This window comes from Sporothrix schenckii, assembly GCF_000961545.1.
Source record: "Sporothrix schenckii 1099-18 chromosome Unknown Cont41, whole genome shotgun sequence".
NCBI classification, from domain to species: Eukaryota; Fungi; Ascomycota; class Sordariomycetes; order Ophiostomatales; family Ophiostomataceae; genus Sporothrix; species Sporothrix schenckii.
This window is the reverse complement of record NW_015971142.1, coordinates 3798960-3816642: the sequence shown is the minus strand read 5'-3', so window position 1 is coordinate 3816642 and position 17683 is coordinate 3798960. Positions and strand designations below refer to the sequence as shown.

Sequence of the window (17683 nt, the reverse complement as noted above, 5' to 3'; positions counted from 1 at the left end):
CCGGAGTCGGGACACGACATATGGCAGGGGTAAGTCGCGCAAGAAGGATTGGACCGCGTCTTCGCGTCTGGTTACTATCCAGCATATTATGTCTTGCCTGGTGTTGTGTTTTGGGATCTCCGTCTTCGTTTCTGTCTCTCCATTTACACTCTCTGCTCTTCACTTCCTTCATACGACTCTGCTGTCGTGTTCTGTGCGACCGCCCCGTCCGCCGGTATCTTGTTGACTTTGTCCTGTCGCTTCTGTGCCTCTGCTTTTCTGCTTTCTCTTCTAATCTTCTTGTCCACACGACGACGACTTATGCATTCACAGTCCCACAGTCCATCTATCCCGGCGGGTACATGCAGCATACTACATCTTACGACATACCAGACCCTTGCACCGGACGTACGAAGAGGTGTTTTGACGGTCTGGCGTCCAGGCGTGCAGTGTTCAAGTCGTCAGGGGATTTTCTCTGAGTCTCGCCTTTCCGTTGTCTCTCCTTTCTGTCTTCTCGCGCACAATCTATCCTAATCCAGAACACACCTGGTCGTTTCTGCCACGCCTTTCTTTCAGACCAGCACGTATATTGTTACGTCCACTTTTGATCCAACTATTTTGCAACGCTTATATCATGTCGGACAAGCTCTGTAAACAGGGCGTCGGATTTGCCGAAAGTCGTCGACTAGGACATGGACGTGAGGCAAAACGAAATGACCTCAACTGGGAAACTGGCACAAAATTCACAACGACAATTTTTTTTAAAAAAATAAAAAAATCGCAAGAGTTTTGACAAAAAAATAAAAAATAATGATGAGAGTGGGACTTGAACCCACGCGGATTGCTCCATAGGAACCTTAATCCTACGCCATAACCAACTCGGCCATCTCACCGTGATTCTTAACGCCGTATGGGTTCAATTTGCCTCCATATACGACGGTCGCAAATAGCGCGATTTCTCTTTTTTTTTCCCGACGTTCTCATTTCTTGTCTTCTCCCTGTTCTCTCTCCGCCCGTTACCCCTTTTTTGTCGACCTTGCCAGGATTGTTACGAAATGCTTGGTAACCTCGGCAGGAGATTTTTTTTTAAACCTCGAGGCACGCCCTCTGCTTTGACCCTCTCTGTCCTGCTTCGCCTTAAGGGATGAACGACGGCCAAGCAGAACCTGCATCCGACGCATCCTGGACGCCTTTGAATGACGTGAACCGGGCGCCGCAATCCTGCCCATACCGACACCAAGGTTCTGGGCCTGTCTCGTCCCGCTCCGCGCGCACCAGTCTCTCGGGACTGCATGGTGGCTTGTGTTGTGCTTTTTGCTTTCTGTGCTTCCTGTAGGCCATTCTTTTCTCGTCTACTCCATTCCGGTAGGGACGATAATTGGTTTTTTATTGTCCTTTGCATAAAAGCACATGCTTCGTATTTCAGCTGCTCTCTCCATTTTTCCCTCTCGTCCCTGGACGGTGCGGCTGCTAGACGGTCGTTTTGCCGACCCGCTGGGCAACCAGGAGAGGATGTACATTTGACTGTAAGTAAAAGAACCTTGGCTAGAGAAAGGCTTGATAGGAGATATGGCAGCTTCACAGGGGCTGACAGAAACACTGGGCATGCAAAGCTAGTGTTGTGGCAAGGGAACAGGGGCAGGAAGTAAAAAATGCAAATGGGAACGGCCACAGGGACAGGAAATATCCCGTGTTGTGCTGCACAGCTTTAGTCCTGTTGTAAAGTCGTGGCAAAAGTCGTGTCACCGGGAAAGAAGACCAGAGAGTGAAATGAGAGACTATGGCGAGACTGGAACAAACTGCTAATTGTGATTATGTCGAGATAGCGGTACTGTTTTATTTTATTTTAAATTATATTCTATTTCAAAGTCCGATTTTCGTCTTCGTCGTCTTCTTGGTGAGCACCACAATCATACCTGATGGCTATTGTCGAGATGTTGATATCGGATCGCAGTGTCGTGTAGTCCATCGTCGTTTCTGACTCGAGGTTCACATCTACATTCCATTTTTTTATTCACAATAAAGGTACTTAGACTTCTGTTTTCAGTCGCGATTGATTCACCCCCGGTGCGGATTTCTTTCAAAATAAAATAAAAAAACAGTCCGACGGCCTTATAAAAAATTCTTATTGATCACTAAGCTATGACTGTTGCACTAAAACAGCTGATACTATTCTTTCGCTCCTACAAAAATAGACCAGCAACAAACAGCTACATTTATTTACCTTTCCCATCCCTGAAATAGAATCTTCGTGCCGCTCTCTACCACCCTCTTCTCGGGTTCACGATAAGTCAAAAACACCCACGTGACTAGATTCCTTGTTGCGCCACAAACTTTCCCTTTTTCGTGTTCAGGGCCACTGTCATTAGATTGTTTGTTTTCTTATTTTACATCCTCCACCTGTGTCCTTCTGCAATCTGCACTGGCCGTCACAAATGAGACCGATACGTACCGTCACGACAGGAGATGCCCACAAATAGAAACGCCCCCAAGACTGGAGCAGCGGCCGAAGCGCCAGCCACTCGGGAGATCGACAGCGCCTGGCTGCACTGATTGGTCCACGCAACAGCTAAGCGCCAGCGCCCCTGCTGCTGTTTCTTTCCCTCTGTTTTTTCGTTCATTCCCAAGCAGACCAATCTGCGTTCGCCAGTCTGCTTGAAACGAATCGTTTCAAGCTCCCCATAATTCGTACTGACCCTGCATCCCCAAACGCGCGCGTTGATGCCGCCTCGCCAGCCATGCCGACAGACGGGATCTCATTCGCGGAAGGCATACTTGGCTCCCTTTTGGAGAAAGCAAGCCCAGCCAACGTTGCGGATGCTCAAGGAGCAGACGACTTCCAACTGGACGCATGCCAGCCACTCCTTTGCAGAGTCCGGAAATGATCCCGAATCGAGGTGGGATCTGAGGTCGATCCGCTGTGCCAGTAGGCAGAGAGAGTATTAGGATGGTGGTGGGGCCAATTCCTTCCCCTCGCGGCGCCTGTCTCGATGCCGGGATGGAAGCCATTTGGTATGGTGATGGTTGCTTTGACGAGTGCATTTGCCGCCGGCCACTGGACGGCCTACCTTTTGATAAGCAGCGCTCGAGCGGCGTTCCACACTTCTCCAAAGACTGCACGTTTTTGTCGCAGAGAGAAGCATGCCGGGCGGCTACCCCTAGGTAGCTGGCGACCAAAAAAAGAACTAAGCAAGGGTTGTGAGGAGGTTGGCGATGGCGGACAAATGAGAAACAAGAGGCACGCAACTCGACTTGCAGGGTCGACGACTTTGAAAACCTTATTTGAAGGTCCTCCCCGTCAGCCATCGCCATCGTTCTTTTCAGTCACAGCTGGTTTCTCATCTTTGTTCTCACTTGCTTCTTTTGTCGTCTTGCTCCCTTTTTGACGTTCACTTCTTGGGCCGGCCTCTGTTCCTGGCGAACTTGAAAACCTTCATTACAGCATCACCAACTCTTTAAGTTTCTCTCTTTTTTTCACCCATTCGTCGCCATGTCTGTCGAAAAGAAGCCCAACCACTCGTCCGAGTTCGAGGTCGACTCGACGCACAACAGCCAGCACAGCCACCTCCACGAGAACGACGCCCACCTCAACGCAAAGCGCCGCAACCTCCGTGCGCTTGACACCGCCCGCGCCGCCGCCACGCTGCTCGCCCTCCTCATGGGCCTCGCCGTCTTGGGCACCACCGGCCATGCCCTGCAGGCCTACAACTCGTCGTCGCCCCGTGACGCCGCCTGGCTGTCCGTCTGGCCCAATGCGGGCGCCTTCGACGTCAAGCCCACCGTCGCTCTCGTTGCCGGCGCGTCCCTCGTCGTCCTCGCTAACCTCATCGCGCTGACGAGCCACCACCGTTTTGTAAGCCCCTCTTGTATCCTTTCTGTCCTCACCTTCCTTCCTCGCTACGCTTGCCATTCTTTCTTTGTCCTCGCTACGCTCGCTTTTCTTTTTGTCCTCGCTACGCTCGCTTGCTCGTCAGTCGCTAACATGACAGGTCCGTGCCAAACTCGCCAATGCCCACGCCCACACGCCGCTCACCTTCTCTGCCCCCTTTGTCGGCCTCGTCGCCGCCATTGTCGCCGTCATTCTCTTTTACGTCGCCAACCGCTCGGCCACTGCCGACACTCTCCTCTCCTGGAGCTGCCGCTGGCGCCACCTCGCGACCGCCCACCCGGCGCCCCAGTTCGCCTCCCTCTGCCGAGCCAGCCATGCCGGCGTCGACCTCGCCATCCTTCTTATTCCCGTCGAGTTTCTCGCCCTCGCCCTTGCCGGCGTCCAGCTCAAGATCGAGCGCTACACCACGGCATACGCGCACGCACGCAAGACGCCGAGTCCCGTTTTGTCGTAAGTGGGCGATCGAGACGTGCCGGGTTCATTGCCCTCTTTCTCGGCGAAACCCCGTGTCTCTGCCGCGCTCCTCCCTAATCTTCGGCGTCCTCTCCCGTGGAGATACTGTGTTGGGGAACACAGCCTCGTCTCCTTCGTGTCCCGTACCCTAGACTTCTCATGGTCGGTTTGGTGGGCTAGGTGTTGTTGTATCTTACATGTTCCTGCTCTGGATTTTATACTCCTTTTTATTATCGTGTACTGGTTCTTGGTCGTGGGTAGGCATGTTGGCATATGGAGTTGTTAATGTGTCTCTTTTGTATCCTTTCTTTGCATTTGGCTTACGTCGCGAATGGAATAAAATATGAATTTGTCACTAAATACATGGCAAAATGATCACAGCTACCGCAAGCACCCATCACGACTATGGCCTGCATTAAAGTGAACATCGCCCAGGAAACAACATGCAGCCTCCCGTTCTGGAGACCTTGACCACGTCAGCATCCGGTGTAGCAGATAAAGACTGCGCTGTCAACATCAAACAAGAAACAAGAAAATAACCAAAGGAAACCGTTGCCACCCGCAGCAAGAAGCCGGGGCCAGACTACGGAGTGCAGAGCGGGTCTGCGATACCGTCATTTTACGACACTTTTCGCCCACCTGGCGGCGTATTTCTTCCGTCCAGTCACCGTGCGGACACATCTTCCCCTGTGAAAAGGAACAAGAAAGATATGTAGGAGCTGGCCCCTTACTGAATGACCCTTACGAAATCCCAGCCTCGGAACTCGTACCTTTTCGACACTTTGACAGATATCGCCTGTCAGCCACCCCTCGTGGACGAAAAAAAGAAAAGCAACGCTTGGCCAATTGTCTACTCTTTCATTTTCTATCTCACCTTTCTGTCAGGGACCATCTTCCTACGCCCTTCGGGTAATCCTCCCTGGTTCCGTGTCTCGCTTGCGCCGCTGGGGTGACACGAGCTGTTGGAAAACGAGAGAGGATGAGGACGGCAGGAGGCAGGATGCAAGAGCATACTAAATAAAAAATGAGGTGGAAAGCAAGAAAGAAAGCTGGACAGAGAGACACTTGTTTCTCTTTCCTTACAGCTCGCTCTTTACGCTGGAGATGAACTGGGCATGGCAAATGGCGTGGTTTAGGTTTCGGTGCAGTGAAGTGAAGTGTGTCACGAACTGAGTCCTGCCTCTGGTGTATTGCGGCCTTGTCACCTTAGTATTGCTCTTCCTGAATGCAAAATGGCACATTCACTAAAAGGCCTCCTCACTCTCACTTCCTTCAACCACTGTCATCCGCCATGTGGCACAACCCGTCGACCAGAGGTCTTGACAACCCGACCTCTTTCTTTTGCTCTGCTTTTTTAACCCCTCTCTGTGCATAGTTACTCGACGGGCGGCCTTGTGCTATTGCCAACTTGTCAAAATACCCACCTGTCACTTATTTTGTGCCTCCTTTTGTTTGTGTCCTTGTGCATCGAGAATGAATGGACTGGGCGTGATTCCTCATCGTTTAACACCTCAGCAATGTATCTATCCATGACCTCTTGTTGAACATCCACCTCGTTGCCCGCCGCAGTCGTATATCGCTACGTGCAGAGGATTGTCTTCCCAGTCCGAGCATCGGCTCCTTGCTCCTCTTCTTCCTTGCTCGCGTCATATTCCAAGCTTTGATTTTCTTTCCTAGTTTGCTTCCCCGTCCTGCCGCAGTCCTCGCTCCAGCCTCTCTCTACCCTAGTCTGAAGCCTGGGTCGTGCATTTGTCTGTTTCTCCGTCTGGCTGGGGTGAGTTTCTACGTTGCCATATTTCGCCCTGCCAGACTTAGACGACCCTGCATATATCATATCCGAGAACAGCTGGGTCGGAGAGGACGTGGAGTGTGCTGTCTTGGAAGACGACAACACGCCAAAGGGATCGAAAGGTGGAAGGAAGAAAAAGAAAAAGGAAAACAGCAAAAGTTTTCGCAGAATTGGCGCGAGGGCACATTTTAACCAAAAGCGAATGCTGGACTCCCCACCCATTCCTCTTTCTCTTTCTTTTGTAGCCTCTACATCGCCACAAGGTTGCAAACGGCCCTAGGCACGACAAACAAACGGACAAAAGAGCCATCGTTGGTCCAGTCCTACCACCTTGGTTGATGAGACACAAAAACGCCTTCAAAACGACACCCACGCTCCGGACAAACCTACCCCAAGAAAAGCAGTCCGATTTTCACAGATAATCATCCCAGTCTACATCTACGACATGGCTACCGCTACGGGCATCGAACAGTCACTGTCGTTGCCAACACAGGCACAGACCAAGATACCGGCAAAGACACGCACGCAGGGAATTAAGGATCAACCCCAAGTCCAGGCACATGCCCAGGTCCCGGTCCAGGCCCCCGCAAAGCCACAGATCCAGAAGCGACCGATAGCATCGACCGCAATGTCGGCACCGGCAAAGGATACCAGAAAGCCTGTGAATGGAGCAGTGAAACGGGACAGCGGCCACTGCAATGGCAGCAACAACAGCAGCATCAGTGACGGGCCGGAGAGCATGACGACACACGCCAACCATAAGCACGGCAGCGCCAGTAGCAACGGCAGCAGCAGCATCGAGGAGGTCAACATCAGTGGTCGTGGCAGCCGCAGTACGGACCTCTCCTTTTCCCAGCGCGCGGCCCAGATGTCTCGTGAGCCGAGACCCCTTCTCGTCAAGGGCGACCCCAATCTTCTACGCGACATTGATCGCCCGCCGCCGGGCGATCCGGCCACCACCACCACGGGAAGGAGACGGTCCATTCTTGGCGCCCCTTCCACCCTCGGGCCCAACATTGCCGACGGCCACCTGGGTCACCTGGGCCACCTCGCCCGCAAGCGCAGCCAGTACTTTGAAGACGCCTTTGCGACCCGCCGCGACGCCGACAACAGCCCGGCCAAGGAGCGCGTCCGCAGCGAAGCTCTTGTGTTGGCCGACGTCCGCACCAATGTCATTGTCGGCGACGAGTTTACCATCGTCACGGAGCTGTCGGCCCACCTCGCCCTGCGCTACCGCCGGCCCCTCTCGTCCATCGTCGTCACCCTCCAGCACGGTGCCTGCATGTGCTTCGGTGGCTCGTTTGCACCCGCGTACGTCATGTCCGTCTACGGCCTGCCGTCTCAGCTGCAGCCCACCACCAACAAGCGCAACGCGGCGCTGATCCAGCGGCACATGGAGGAGACGCTGGGCGTGCCGCCGGCGCGGGGCCACCTGCGGTTTGTCGCCGTACCGGAAGCGAACTTGGCGTACAGCGGCACGACGTCGCTGGGCCACGTAGACGATCTGGCGAGAGCAGGCGCGGGTGCGAGCAGCGGCGGTGGCGGCGGTGGCGGCGGCAGGCCGCTGTCCAGCAACGGCATGTACCGGTCACCCGTCGGCTCAGTCACGTCCCCGGCCGCCATGGCCATGACTGACGGGAGCTTGGGCCGAGGCCTGGGCAGCCGCAAGCACAAGACAGCGCGCAAACTGAGTGTCAAGGTACGTTTCGCATTTGTGGCCACCCATGTCTGTCAAACAACCACTAATCGTCAGTCTCTGTCGAGCTTCCGCTCGCCGTCGCCGTCGCCCCCGGAACTGACACCGCCGCCAAGTGCCGTCGACGAACACCCACCAGCGCCGCAGCTGCCCGCCATTCCGGAGCGGCCGGTCAAGGACGGGGATTCCGGAGGAAAGAAAAACAAGGCGCGGGTCTCGCCGGGCGTTCAGGTTGTCTCGGGGTTCAAGACACCGCCAACATCACCCACCGCCACGTCCGCGTCTGTCAATCACCAACAAAACCAACGCGCTCGGCGGACAAAGAGCTTTGTTGCGACCCTGTTTGGTCGATCGACGCCGAAACCAGAGGGAAATTTGTCGTAGAAAGGTGTGGGGGGGGGGGGGGGGGGGTTATAGCATGGCTATGGCTTTAAGGTTAGATAGATTAGGACATGACAGGACAGTAGCAATGAACAAGCTAAAGAATTGAAAGAAGCAGAGCAGGATCGGCTGCACTGAAGGTACGCAGAAGGATGCACCCCAAACGCTAAAAATACAGCTTCTGCGCTAGACGAAGAAGAATTAGGTAATACATTTGGGGGACGAGATGCCCCGCATACGTTTGCTTCAGCGAGTGGGGCGCTCTTGCTGTGTCATTGTGGTGGGCAGTCATGTAACTAGGATGTTCTCCAAGAGGGCGAGCAGCCGCACAAAAGCACAGCGGAAGGAGCTTTACACAAATATACAAGGGCAGGAAGGAGCGAGAGGACCGGCGCCCCTCTTCCCAAAGCCGGAGCTACCATCACGACAATGCGTTTCGACCTCTAACTTTTTCTTTCTGCCCGCAACACCACGACGACCGCTGCTGTTATTAGGCCCCATTCGCAATCGCAGCCCCATCTGTCCGATTGTCCCACTCCTCCCGAGACAAGCCCAGCTCGGGGACCCACGCAAGATAGAACAAGCAGCTGGCTGCCAAACTGCCTCGCGAACCAACAGCCGCTCGCTGTGTCAACCTTCTCTCACCCACATTCTCAGCCTCATATGCATTCTGTCGTCTAGCCACTGGAGTCTCGACCCTCACGTTCCGTCGACCCCAGCGTCCAGCACCTTTATACCCGTCTGGCCCCAGTGCGAGCCATTCCGTTTGGCATCGGCTCTCTCAACCTCCACCTCAGATTTCAAGCTGCCTGGGTTCGACAAGCTCTTCTCTCTCTACTAGTCTCGTCGTTCTCGTCAACTCGCGTTGGACCAAGCTGCAGCGGGAGGAACGCACACAAACGTTTCCGAGCGGGCATCCCGCCACACCCCTGCCCTTCTTCGTTTTTCCTTTCACCACATGGTCGTGCCCATCGACCAGGCACGACGACAGAAGCAACGATGGAGGTGAGTAACTAATAAACAGCAAACACACAAAGAACTACAACCGTACATGGCGCTTTACTCCGCGGTCCCGCTTGTCCTCTACTGTAGCCAAACTTCAACCATCAGGCGACTCGCTTTTGTCATTCCGTGTTCACCGTCTCGCCTCGTTTCACCGTCTCATTTGCACGGAATATCCTCCGTCCCATCCGTCCCTTTTGTCATCCCAATCCTTGTGTGTGACTCAAGTGCGTCGTTTGGCCTCTGGTCTCTGAGCACTTTCATTGATCTAGTTCACATCGTGCCACTAGACAGGCCCTTCCCTACCTCCACGCCCTCTCATCCCGTCCAATCCCATCCATCCTCATCTCACCGCCATGTCTTGTCAACTAGTCTGAGCCTACTGGCCTGCGCCTCTCAATCTCGTCCCTCGTACGGCCTCTCATACGCTCTCATGTCTCGCCCCGTGGCCGTTGTACAAGAGGCAAACAGGCAAACAGACAAACGCCACGGGCCGCAACGGGATGGCAACCTGGGTCGATGAGCCAGCCCGTTTCGGCCGGCAGGCAGAGTTGCAAGAGACGCTTCAGAGAGGCAACAGTTTTACATCTCCACCATCTGCTATTCGCCATTTGCAACTCACGCCGTTTGTCCCCGTGCAAGCGCACCCAATAAACGCCATGGTCAAACGATCGAAGCGGCGAAGCAATCAAACCGATCCGCCTAGAGCAACACAAAGCAAACCTTAAAAGACGGTTCTCATGCACATCGCCTCTTTCGGGCGCCGTTGTCAATGACCACAAAACACAAGGCACGAGACACTCGAAATCACAGCACACGGGCTCCTCTCGTCCTTGCCAGGAGCGACGAACCCGACCTGTCAGCTGTCTGGTTCATGTTGTTTCCTGCTCTTACTTCGTGTCCGATATGAAAGCTCACCACGGCTTGCGCGGCCTCCTCTTTTACATCCTCTTCTGTCCCCTGCCACATATCAGACACCGTCTCATCCATTGCCTCTTCCCTCAAACTATTGTTCACCGTCTCCCGCCAAAGCAAGACACTACTGCCGATAGCCCTCCTTGGAGCGTTTGCTCTCTTTCTTCTTTTCATTTTCAATGGTGTACAGGATTGCATTCTTCTCTTTTATTCTCTCAACTTTGAGCGCGGCTGTAATCTCCTGTGCCTACACATTATCTCAGAGCTCATGAACTCTCTCGTGTCTCGAGTCTGTCCTGATCAAACACACACCTCAACAAAATTGAGATTTCGGCCCTCTGCAATGTCGTTCCCTTCGCCTGGAGGACTTGTGCCAGTGGCCTCGTCCGTCTCGTCGTCATCCTCATCCTCATCGCATTCCTCCTCCAGAATCGATACCCCTTTGCACCCAGACCCGGCCCCAACCCCGACCACGTCTGCACCCGCCTCAACCGAGAGAGTCACCAGTCCAGCATTGCTAAACCTAGAACGTGTCTATGAACAGAACCGCCAACGAACCCAGAAGAGAGATGGCGCACCAAATGCGCCGGGTGCGCCCGTGACCGCCGCCAAACCATCAGAGCCTGCGGCGCCCGCGCCACCAAAGGGCAAACCGAGGCTGTTGCTCATGGGGCAAAGAGCGTGAGTATCCCCCTTTTCCCGTGTGTTGAGGAGCTATCTGTGTCGGATGATGTCGTCGTGTGGTCCAACCGCGTCTCCTACTTTTACTAACCGGTGCTTTTCGCCCCAATAGGAGCGGCAAGTCGTCCATATCGAGCGTCGTGTTCCACAAATTACCACCAAACGAGACGCTCTTTTTAGAATCGACCTCGAGGCTGCAGAAGGATGCCATGGCGTAAGTTACCAGTCCATATTCCCCTTGTCTCGCATCGCCCGACTGCGAAACTGGCCCACTGACCCTCCAGTTCGTTTATGGACTTTCAAGTATGGGACTTCCCCGGCCAGATCGACTATTTTGAGGGCAGCAGCTTCGACATGGACGCCATCTTTGGCGAGGTGGGCGCGCTCATCTGGGTCATCGACTCCCAGGACGACTACCTTGAGGCCGTCGCCCGCCTCAACAACACCATCCTCAACGTCCAGCGCAACTACCCCAACATCAACATCGAAGTCTTTGTCCACAAGGTCGACGGCCTGTCCGACGACTTCAAGATGGAAATCCACCGCGACATCATGATCCGCGTCCAGGACGAGCTGTCCGACCAGGGCTTTGAGAATGCCCCCGTCAACTTCCACCTCACCAGCATTTACGACCACAGCATCTTTGAGGCCTTTAGCAAGGTCATCCAGAAACTCATTCCGCGCCTCGGCCAGCTCGAGGCCATGCTGACGTCCCTGTGCCGCACCTGCCGCTTCGAAAAAGTCTACCTGTTCGACGTCCTCTCCAAAATCTACATTGCCACCGACAGCACGCCCGCCGAGATGGCCTCGTACGAGGTCTGCTCGGACTTTATCGACGGCATCATTGACATCACCGAGGTCTACGGCAGCTGGGCCCGTCCGGACGCCTACCACCAGCGCCTCGAGGCCGAGCAGCACCAGCCGCTCGCCGACCAGATCGCCTGCCCCTGGGCCGAGAGCTGCATTGTCCTGGCCGACGGCAGCAAGCCCATTCTGCTGCGCGAGGTCGACAAGTACCTGGCGCTGGTGGCCGTCATGAAGGAAGGCTCCTACGACAAGATCCCGCTCATCAATATCAACGTGGACGTGGTCGTCAAGGGCCTGACGGAGTTTTTCAAAATCACCAAGCAGAAGAAGTAGGCACAACGCCACCTAGCACGAACTTGGCGTTTTGGGCGTTTCCCTGTCCCTTTTTGTATATACGTACAATGTCACTTTGTTGTTTTGCCTTTCTTCCCCTTGTTCTTTTTTCTGCTGCTTTTCGTAGTAACTGGTCATATATATATACCTCACGTCATGTTTTCATATTCGCTTATCCTCTTCAAATTCGTGAAAACGCTCACTTGCGCAAACGGAAAGTACATAGTAATAATGTCTGTGGCTTATGCATTGTTACCAAACATTTCCTCCACGGACGGCAGCGAAAGCACCCGATGGGTCACACCGTCCGCATGCATCAAACATATGCGCGCCGGGGACCCACTACTGTCTCCAATGATGCTGTTCGTTGCGCTGCTATCGACGCCGCTGACGTGGTCAGACCCCGACCGCCTCGACCCTAGTACTTCCATCCGAACCACCCGGCTGTCGTTGTCGCCTTTGGCGAGTACGCCTGCGGACCAGCAGAGGCCATTCTCCGCCAACGGCACCGGTGGTAGTTCCTCTCCGTTGCCGTGGTAGGCTCCGTAGGTAATTTTGGGAGATTGAATCGGAACGACAACCAAGCGTGAGTCGCGGTCTACAAAAGTTAGTGTGACGGCATAACGACAGGACATCAGAGTCAGTTGAGGCAGCATCCAAGCACCTACCCTCTGCAGTTGCTGCCCATAGAATAAGCAGCAGGTTGGCACCGAGGAACTGAAAGTCCACAACGCGGCCACCAGCGCCAAGGTCCAAGACGCAGCCATGTGTTGAGACATCGGTCGTGACGCCCTCGGAGGTCGCGACTGTCGAACGGAAGAGGTAGACTGGATAGGAGACGAATGTTAGTGTCTTTTGATAGATATTAAGATATAGTATTGGAAAACGCACTCTTTTTCGGGTCATCCTTGGTCGAGAGAGCAGTAAAAGACAAGGCGTCTGCGCTGTCTTCTGGGTCCTGCTTAAAGGGTTAGTATTTAGCACGGTTATAAACTTGTTGTTGGTTTTCAAGGAGGACTCACAGGCTTTGCAATAGCCGTCATGGCCACTTCAGCTTTCTCGATGGGCTGGCCGACCGAAAGCCGTGTAAGGGGGCCAAAGTGGACGTGCCGCCGTCCAGACTCTGCAATGGTCTTGAGTACACTTTCGGATTGCGTCGAAAAGAGTCGTGTGAGGAAGCCAAACTGGGTGAATGCCTTGATGGGCTGTCCTTTGTCTTCGTCAACCGCTTCTTCGGTTCCTTCTCTGTCGCGGTCACCCGGGTGGCGGTCGAGAACTTCGTGGCCTTTGCCTCTGCCGCTTCTTTGGCCTATTTCGGACGCTTGTTTACCCTTGCTGTCACGCTGCTCCCGAAGTCCGTCTTGGAGTGTAGCGAGAAAATCTGGTTTGACAGCAAAGCCATCTACTCTCCCCATCTCCGCCTCGAGCTGGTCTAGGAGCGAGATGGTCGCGCCGTTCTTGGGTTGCCCCTGTATGGCCTTCCAATCCGCCCTCCACTCGCTTTCTGCCGGCTTTCCAAAATGCAAGTCTAGTGGGCTCCGCAGTAAATGGTTCGAGATGTAGTCAATCACGGGCGTGATGCTTAGATTAGGCTCCTTGTCGGCCTGCTCTTCCGCTTGGGCCGGCAGCGCGAGGCGCTCGATGAGCGACCGCAGCCACGTTGAGAAGCACATAAACAGTTCCAGCTCGGCTGTGACCAGCGCCAGCGAGTTGTGCGTGACCAGAATGAGGCAGGAAACGATGTCAATGAGCTCCGCAATCTGATCGGCCGAAAATCCAATGTCGTCGTTGCTATGGAATTCGGCCAGGCCACGGAGGCGGCTGAGCGCCAGCATGGCACGATCGAGTGCCGGCATCATGTTCTCGTGGATAAGGTCGCGAAGGTTCTGAAGGCCACCCACGACAGCCTTGTCCCACCGCCGATATCCCTAGAGATTTGTTAGAATATGAGACTCGACATGCATGATTCACATTGTTTGTTAGGTTTATGTCTCTTACCCGCTCGGCAACGGTGTCGACAAGCCACTCTTTGATCACAGCTGGTACATAACCCGTCATGGCAGCAACGCGCAGAGCATGGGCAATGTTCTTGCGCTTGCGCTGTCCTTGCAGGTCTTCCTGGATGTTGGCAAGAAAACGGGCAGGAAGTTCACGAGCCGACTGCCACTCAATTTGCATGTGGTCCTCGGTTTGCCGAATATACCGCATGAGCTTTTGAAATGTCGTCGTTTTGTAGGCGAGAAGTGCCAGGTTGAGGGGCGAAGAGTGGATGAACACAAAGTCCATATGGGAGATGTAGACAACCTTATTGTCCTTCTCCTCATTGGCGAGAAGTAGAGTATGTGTCGAGCTCACAGGATGCGATGTATGGCGGCGAAGATGCAGCAGTGGCCTGTTTTCGTTGGCAGCAACACCGTCACTTGATGGTAATGGCAATTTGAAGGTGCCCATAACAAATGTGTCGTAGATGCTGACGTGGATGGCACCGTCCACTGTGCCGAGGAGCATGATGTGGATCGTATCTCCGTCTTTGGGCCTGAGTGGCCGAAACATGAACTCGAGCGATGTGCGTGTAGAAAAGACAAACATGTCGTCTCTACGGCGCGGACCGTCTGATATCAGCATCCAAACCCAACCTTTTCCAAAAAAAAGAACCTTCGGGAGCGTGCTCACCCTGTGCCTCCAGATACTGGTAATGGAGGTAGTTTGGGAATATCATCTTCGACCTCAAGGAACATGAGGGCCCGCGGCAGGTCAAGCAACGCACTACTTTGTTGGTCGTCTTGACTCGCAAGGAGACCGCTCTGCCACGTCTCCCTGTCTCCGACCAGGTTCTTGGCCCAGCTAATGTATGTGATGGCCACCGGAGAGCTGTCGTACAGCCGGATCTGGTGGACGGCCTTGGAGCTTTCCAAGCCGGCGAGGCGCACGACGCCATCGTTCCAAGCCACGGCAAGAAATTGTCCTGTAATGATCAGAAGACTGTCAAAAGAAAGACTGCCAGGTTTCTCCGTCTCCGTATCACGGTAGACAAAGCAAAACAAAATAAAGGGAGGAGGGCTCACCATCGGATCTCCATGCTAAAGCTTGGACGTCCTTGTTCCGCTCGGTGACCTTAGACACGACCTCACCACCACGCCGGCGGATGTAGACGACATTTCCACCGCCAACAGCGGCCGTCAGGTCGATTGTCGGACAAGCTGCCACCAAATTGGGCGAGTCAGCTGGTGGGATAAAGACACTTTGGTTGAAAAGCTTCAACCGCTCAACAGCTCCGGCCATGACGGCTAGATGACGTGAGGTGGTCGCGTCGGCGTCTTTGAGGCCGTCGTCCGCAGCGTGTGCTTATACCCCTGCAGTCTCTCTTTTCCAGTGATTTTCATATGCGTCGCATGTTTCGAGTTATAATGCAAATGTGTCTCTATTTACTCCGTACAGCCCCGCCAGGAAAGATACTATCAAAATCACTGTCATGAGCGGCTGCTCACTGAGCGCGTCTCCAGCTTGAGCAGGCGCGTTCCAACGAACTTTCTCTATGAAGCCCCACAGTGTTGATAAACACTGTACAAATTTCTCGCTAAAACATAGTGCTCAGAGACACGAAGTGGGCCTGGCTTCTGCAGTTTAGCTCTTAATACAGTGTGTATATAATTATAGTATACTGTATTAGTCAAAACGACAGCCAATCAGAGAGTGTAGAGGAAGTACGCCACTTTTGTGCGCCACCAATCAATTCCGAGCCATTTCTGCCTTTTAGCTTTGTGACCGAAAGCGTTCATTTGAAAACTGGATCACGACGACCACATCGAACAGGTTCAGGCCGACTGCTGAAGCCCCTCCCCCACGTCCCGACGACCTCTCCTACCGAAACTACAAATACCAATTAATTTGAGGGTCATTGACCGACAAAAGCCGTTAAGATGGGTGGCCTCGAACACAACAGTGCGCCGACTTCTCCGCCCCGAAGCAGAAACGCCGGAACACCGACGAATGGAAACCGAAGGATGCGATGCTAACAATGTTGTGCTCTTTCTTATAGAGATGGCGATGGACCCGGCGTTGGTCAAGTTGGGCAGTACGTTGTCGCTCCACATTCCCCGATGCTCTGGCCCGGCACACCTATACGGCTGTCCTGCTGTGATAGTTTTGCGGACCATTGAATTGGAACTCGCTTTTGCTGACACGACCGACTTCCAACAGACATGACCACGAACCGCTACAAGTACTTCCGGTGGACCAAGCGCACAGCCAGAATCACGTTCACGTACGTGGTGTTTGTTCCGGCGCTCTTTGGTATCCTGGCTTACTCGACCGAGGTGAGTGCTCGACGCGGTTTTGCAGAACAGAGACGTGGCTTGAAATCTGACAACAGATGCTAACGGGTGTTTTCTCACAGGGCAAGTGGAACCTACGGGGAAAGCGGAGAGGCGACGTTTTGGCCGAGTACTAGGACTTTGGAAGATGTCTGAGGAGCGAGCGAATCGACAATTTGTATATATGGATTACAGGCACGGAAACAGCCAATGCCACCAAAATATTGAAAGAAGCAAGAGGGAGAACGCTGCTGTTGTGAATCGTGAATGAAGGGATGCATCAAACGGGGTATCCATGGAAAACCTATGTGGGCGGCTATGTCTCAAAACCTGTGGTATGAATGTAGTCTCGAGGAGAGACGAAGAGCTGGAGAACAAGGTGTGCGCCATCTTTTCACCATCGGCTGTCTCGCCTCCGCTGGCTGTCTCTCCAGCCCATACGACTGCCGCCTTGTCCGCCATCTCGAACCCATGCGCCTTCGTCTGGTATGGCATCGCCGCGTCGCCAGCCAGCAGTCGGTACGCCGTAGTTGGACGATGCGCCGTGCCCATCCCGCCCTCGTCTCCCACTGAAACGAGAGTCCATGGACCGGACAGCGCTTGCGCCCGAAAGAGGTGGCGGTGGCATCCGACTCGGAGGTGCCTCGCCAATACCAGACCCCCGGCCGCTTCGCGCGCTGGATGCCGGAGCCACGCAACCGTTGGCCAGAGGTGGCAAGATGGCACAGGACAAATATTCGCCGGGGGTATAGCGCAACCCGGCGAGTGTCCTGCTTCCGTCGTCGTCGCTGATACCAGCATTGCCAGTTTGCATCAGCTGATCCTCATCGTCGTCCACCAGTTCGTCCGGAATGGCGGCGTCGTCGATGGCATCCAAAGACGTTGTCGGGGCGCCTGGCCCAGTGTTACCAATAACGACGCTGCCGACATCCTTAATAATGAAGCGCGGTGCATAGGTAGACTCCTTGAAGCCTTCCGATGGCCGGATGTTCCCGCTGCCATTGCCTTCAGCAGTGTGCCGCGTGTTTTCGTACACGTGCCGGAAGGCGATGCGCGTGCCAATGCACGTACTGGGCAGGACGGCAGGGTTCTGTGCGGCAGCGAGATAGTACGTGAGATCGCTCAAGGTGTAGCTCGGAAGAGCATAAACGGGCACAAAAGCCAGGCGTTGTGGAGAGGAGAACTCATCAGATCTAATCAGGATCAGCTAAAGGACCAAGTATATAGAAGAGACGTCCCTCAGGTAGACTACTTACCTGTGGAACGCACCCGTGCGGTAAAAGAGCTTCAGGAGAAATGGAGTGGCAGTCATCTTGCCTGAAAACATGCGCAATGCGAACTCCGAGCCTCGTTCATTCGTGTATTTGTTTGTTACTAAGCTCTTTTTCTATAGCTTGCTTCCAGTCAATTATCGGCCGGTTATACTTCTTATTCAATGCCTATCC

The 17683-nt window shown here is 54.1% G+C and overlaps 6 protein-coding genes and 1 non-coding gene across 7 annotated transcripts; 4 read left to right on the top strand and 3 right to left on the bottom strand.

Annotated features, from left to right (window-relative positions):
* Positions 1 to 790: 790 nt before the first annotated feature.
* On the bottom strand, positions 791 to 872 carry SPSK_11219. The gene has a single exon. It is a non-coding gene; the product is annotated as a tRNA-Leu (tRNA).
* A 2597-nt stretch (positions 873 to 3469) lies between these two features.
* SPSK_07860 (uncharacterized protein) lies at positions 3470 to 4322 on the top strand (the record flags this gene model as incomplete). Its single annotated transcript, XM_016734513.1, has 2 exons — positions 3470 to 3832; positions 3969 to 4322. 2 exons carry the CDS (start codon positions 3470 to 3472, stop codon positions 4320 to 4322), a joined length of 717 nt encoding a protein of 238 aa, XP_016591530.1.
* Positions 4323 to 6555: 2233 nt separating this feature from the next.
* SPSK_07398 (mif domain containing protein) lies at positions 6556 to 8190 on the top strand (the record flags this gene model as incomplete). The annotated part of the gene is made up of 2 exons (XM_016734061.1): positions 6556 to 7809; positions 7864 to 8190. The coding sequence occupies 2 exons, from the start codon at positions 6556 to 6558 to the stop codon at positions 8188 to 8190; spliced, it is 1581 nt and encodes a 526-aa protein (XP_016591529.1).
* A 2257-nt stretch (positions 8191 to 10447) lies between these two features.
* Positions 10448 to 11925, top strand: SPSK_07482 (uncharacterized protein; the record flags this gene model as incomplete). The annotated part of the gene is made up of 3 exons (XM_016734144.1): positions 10448 to 10785; positions 10898 to 10999; positions 11070 to 11925. 3 exons carry the CDS (start codon positions 10448 to 10450, stop codon positions 11923 to 11925), a joined length of 1296 nt encoding a protein of 431 aa, XP_016591528.1.
* A 242-nt stretch (positions 11926 to 12167) lies between these two features.
* SPSK_06978 (anaphase-promoting complex subunit 4) lies at positions 12168 to 15207 on the bottom strand (the record flags this gene model as incomplete). The annotated part of the gene is made up of 7 exons (XM_016733648.1): positions 12168 to 12523; positions 12594 to 12752; positions 12817 to 12883; positions 12948 to 13853; positions 13924 to 14521; positions 14599 to 14890; positions 14991 to 15207. 7 exons carry the CDS (start codon positions 15205 to 15207, stop codon positions 12168 to 12170), a joined length of 2595 nt encoding a protein of 864 aa, XP_016591527.1.
* Positions 15208 to 15966: 759 nt separating this feature from the next.
* Positions 15967 to 16375, top strand: SPSK_10812 (NADH:ubiquinone oxidoreductase 6.6kD subunit; the record flags this gene model as incomplete). Its single annotated transcript, XM_016737080.1, has 3 exons — positions 15967 to 16000; positions 16126 to 16241; positions 16322 to 16375. The coding sequence occupies 3 exons, from the start codon at positions 15967 to 15969 to the stop codon at positions 16373 to 16375; spliced, it is 204 nt and encodes a 67-aa protein (XP_016591526.1).
* Positions 16376 to 16632: 257 nt separating this feature from the next.
* SPSK_07819 (histone deacetylase complex subunit SAP18) lies at positions 16633 to 17550 on the bottom strand (the record flags this gene model as incomplete). The annotated part of the gene is made up of 2 exons (XM_016734474.1): positions 16633 to 17431; positions 17495 to 17550. 2 exons carry the CDS (start codon positions 17548 to 17550, stop codon positions 16633 to 16635), a joined length of 855 nt encoding a protein of 284 aa, XP_016591525.1.
* Between the last annotated feature and the right edge of the window lie 133 nt (positions 17551 to 17683).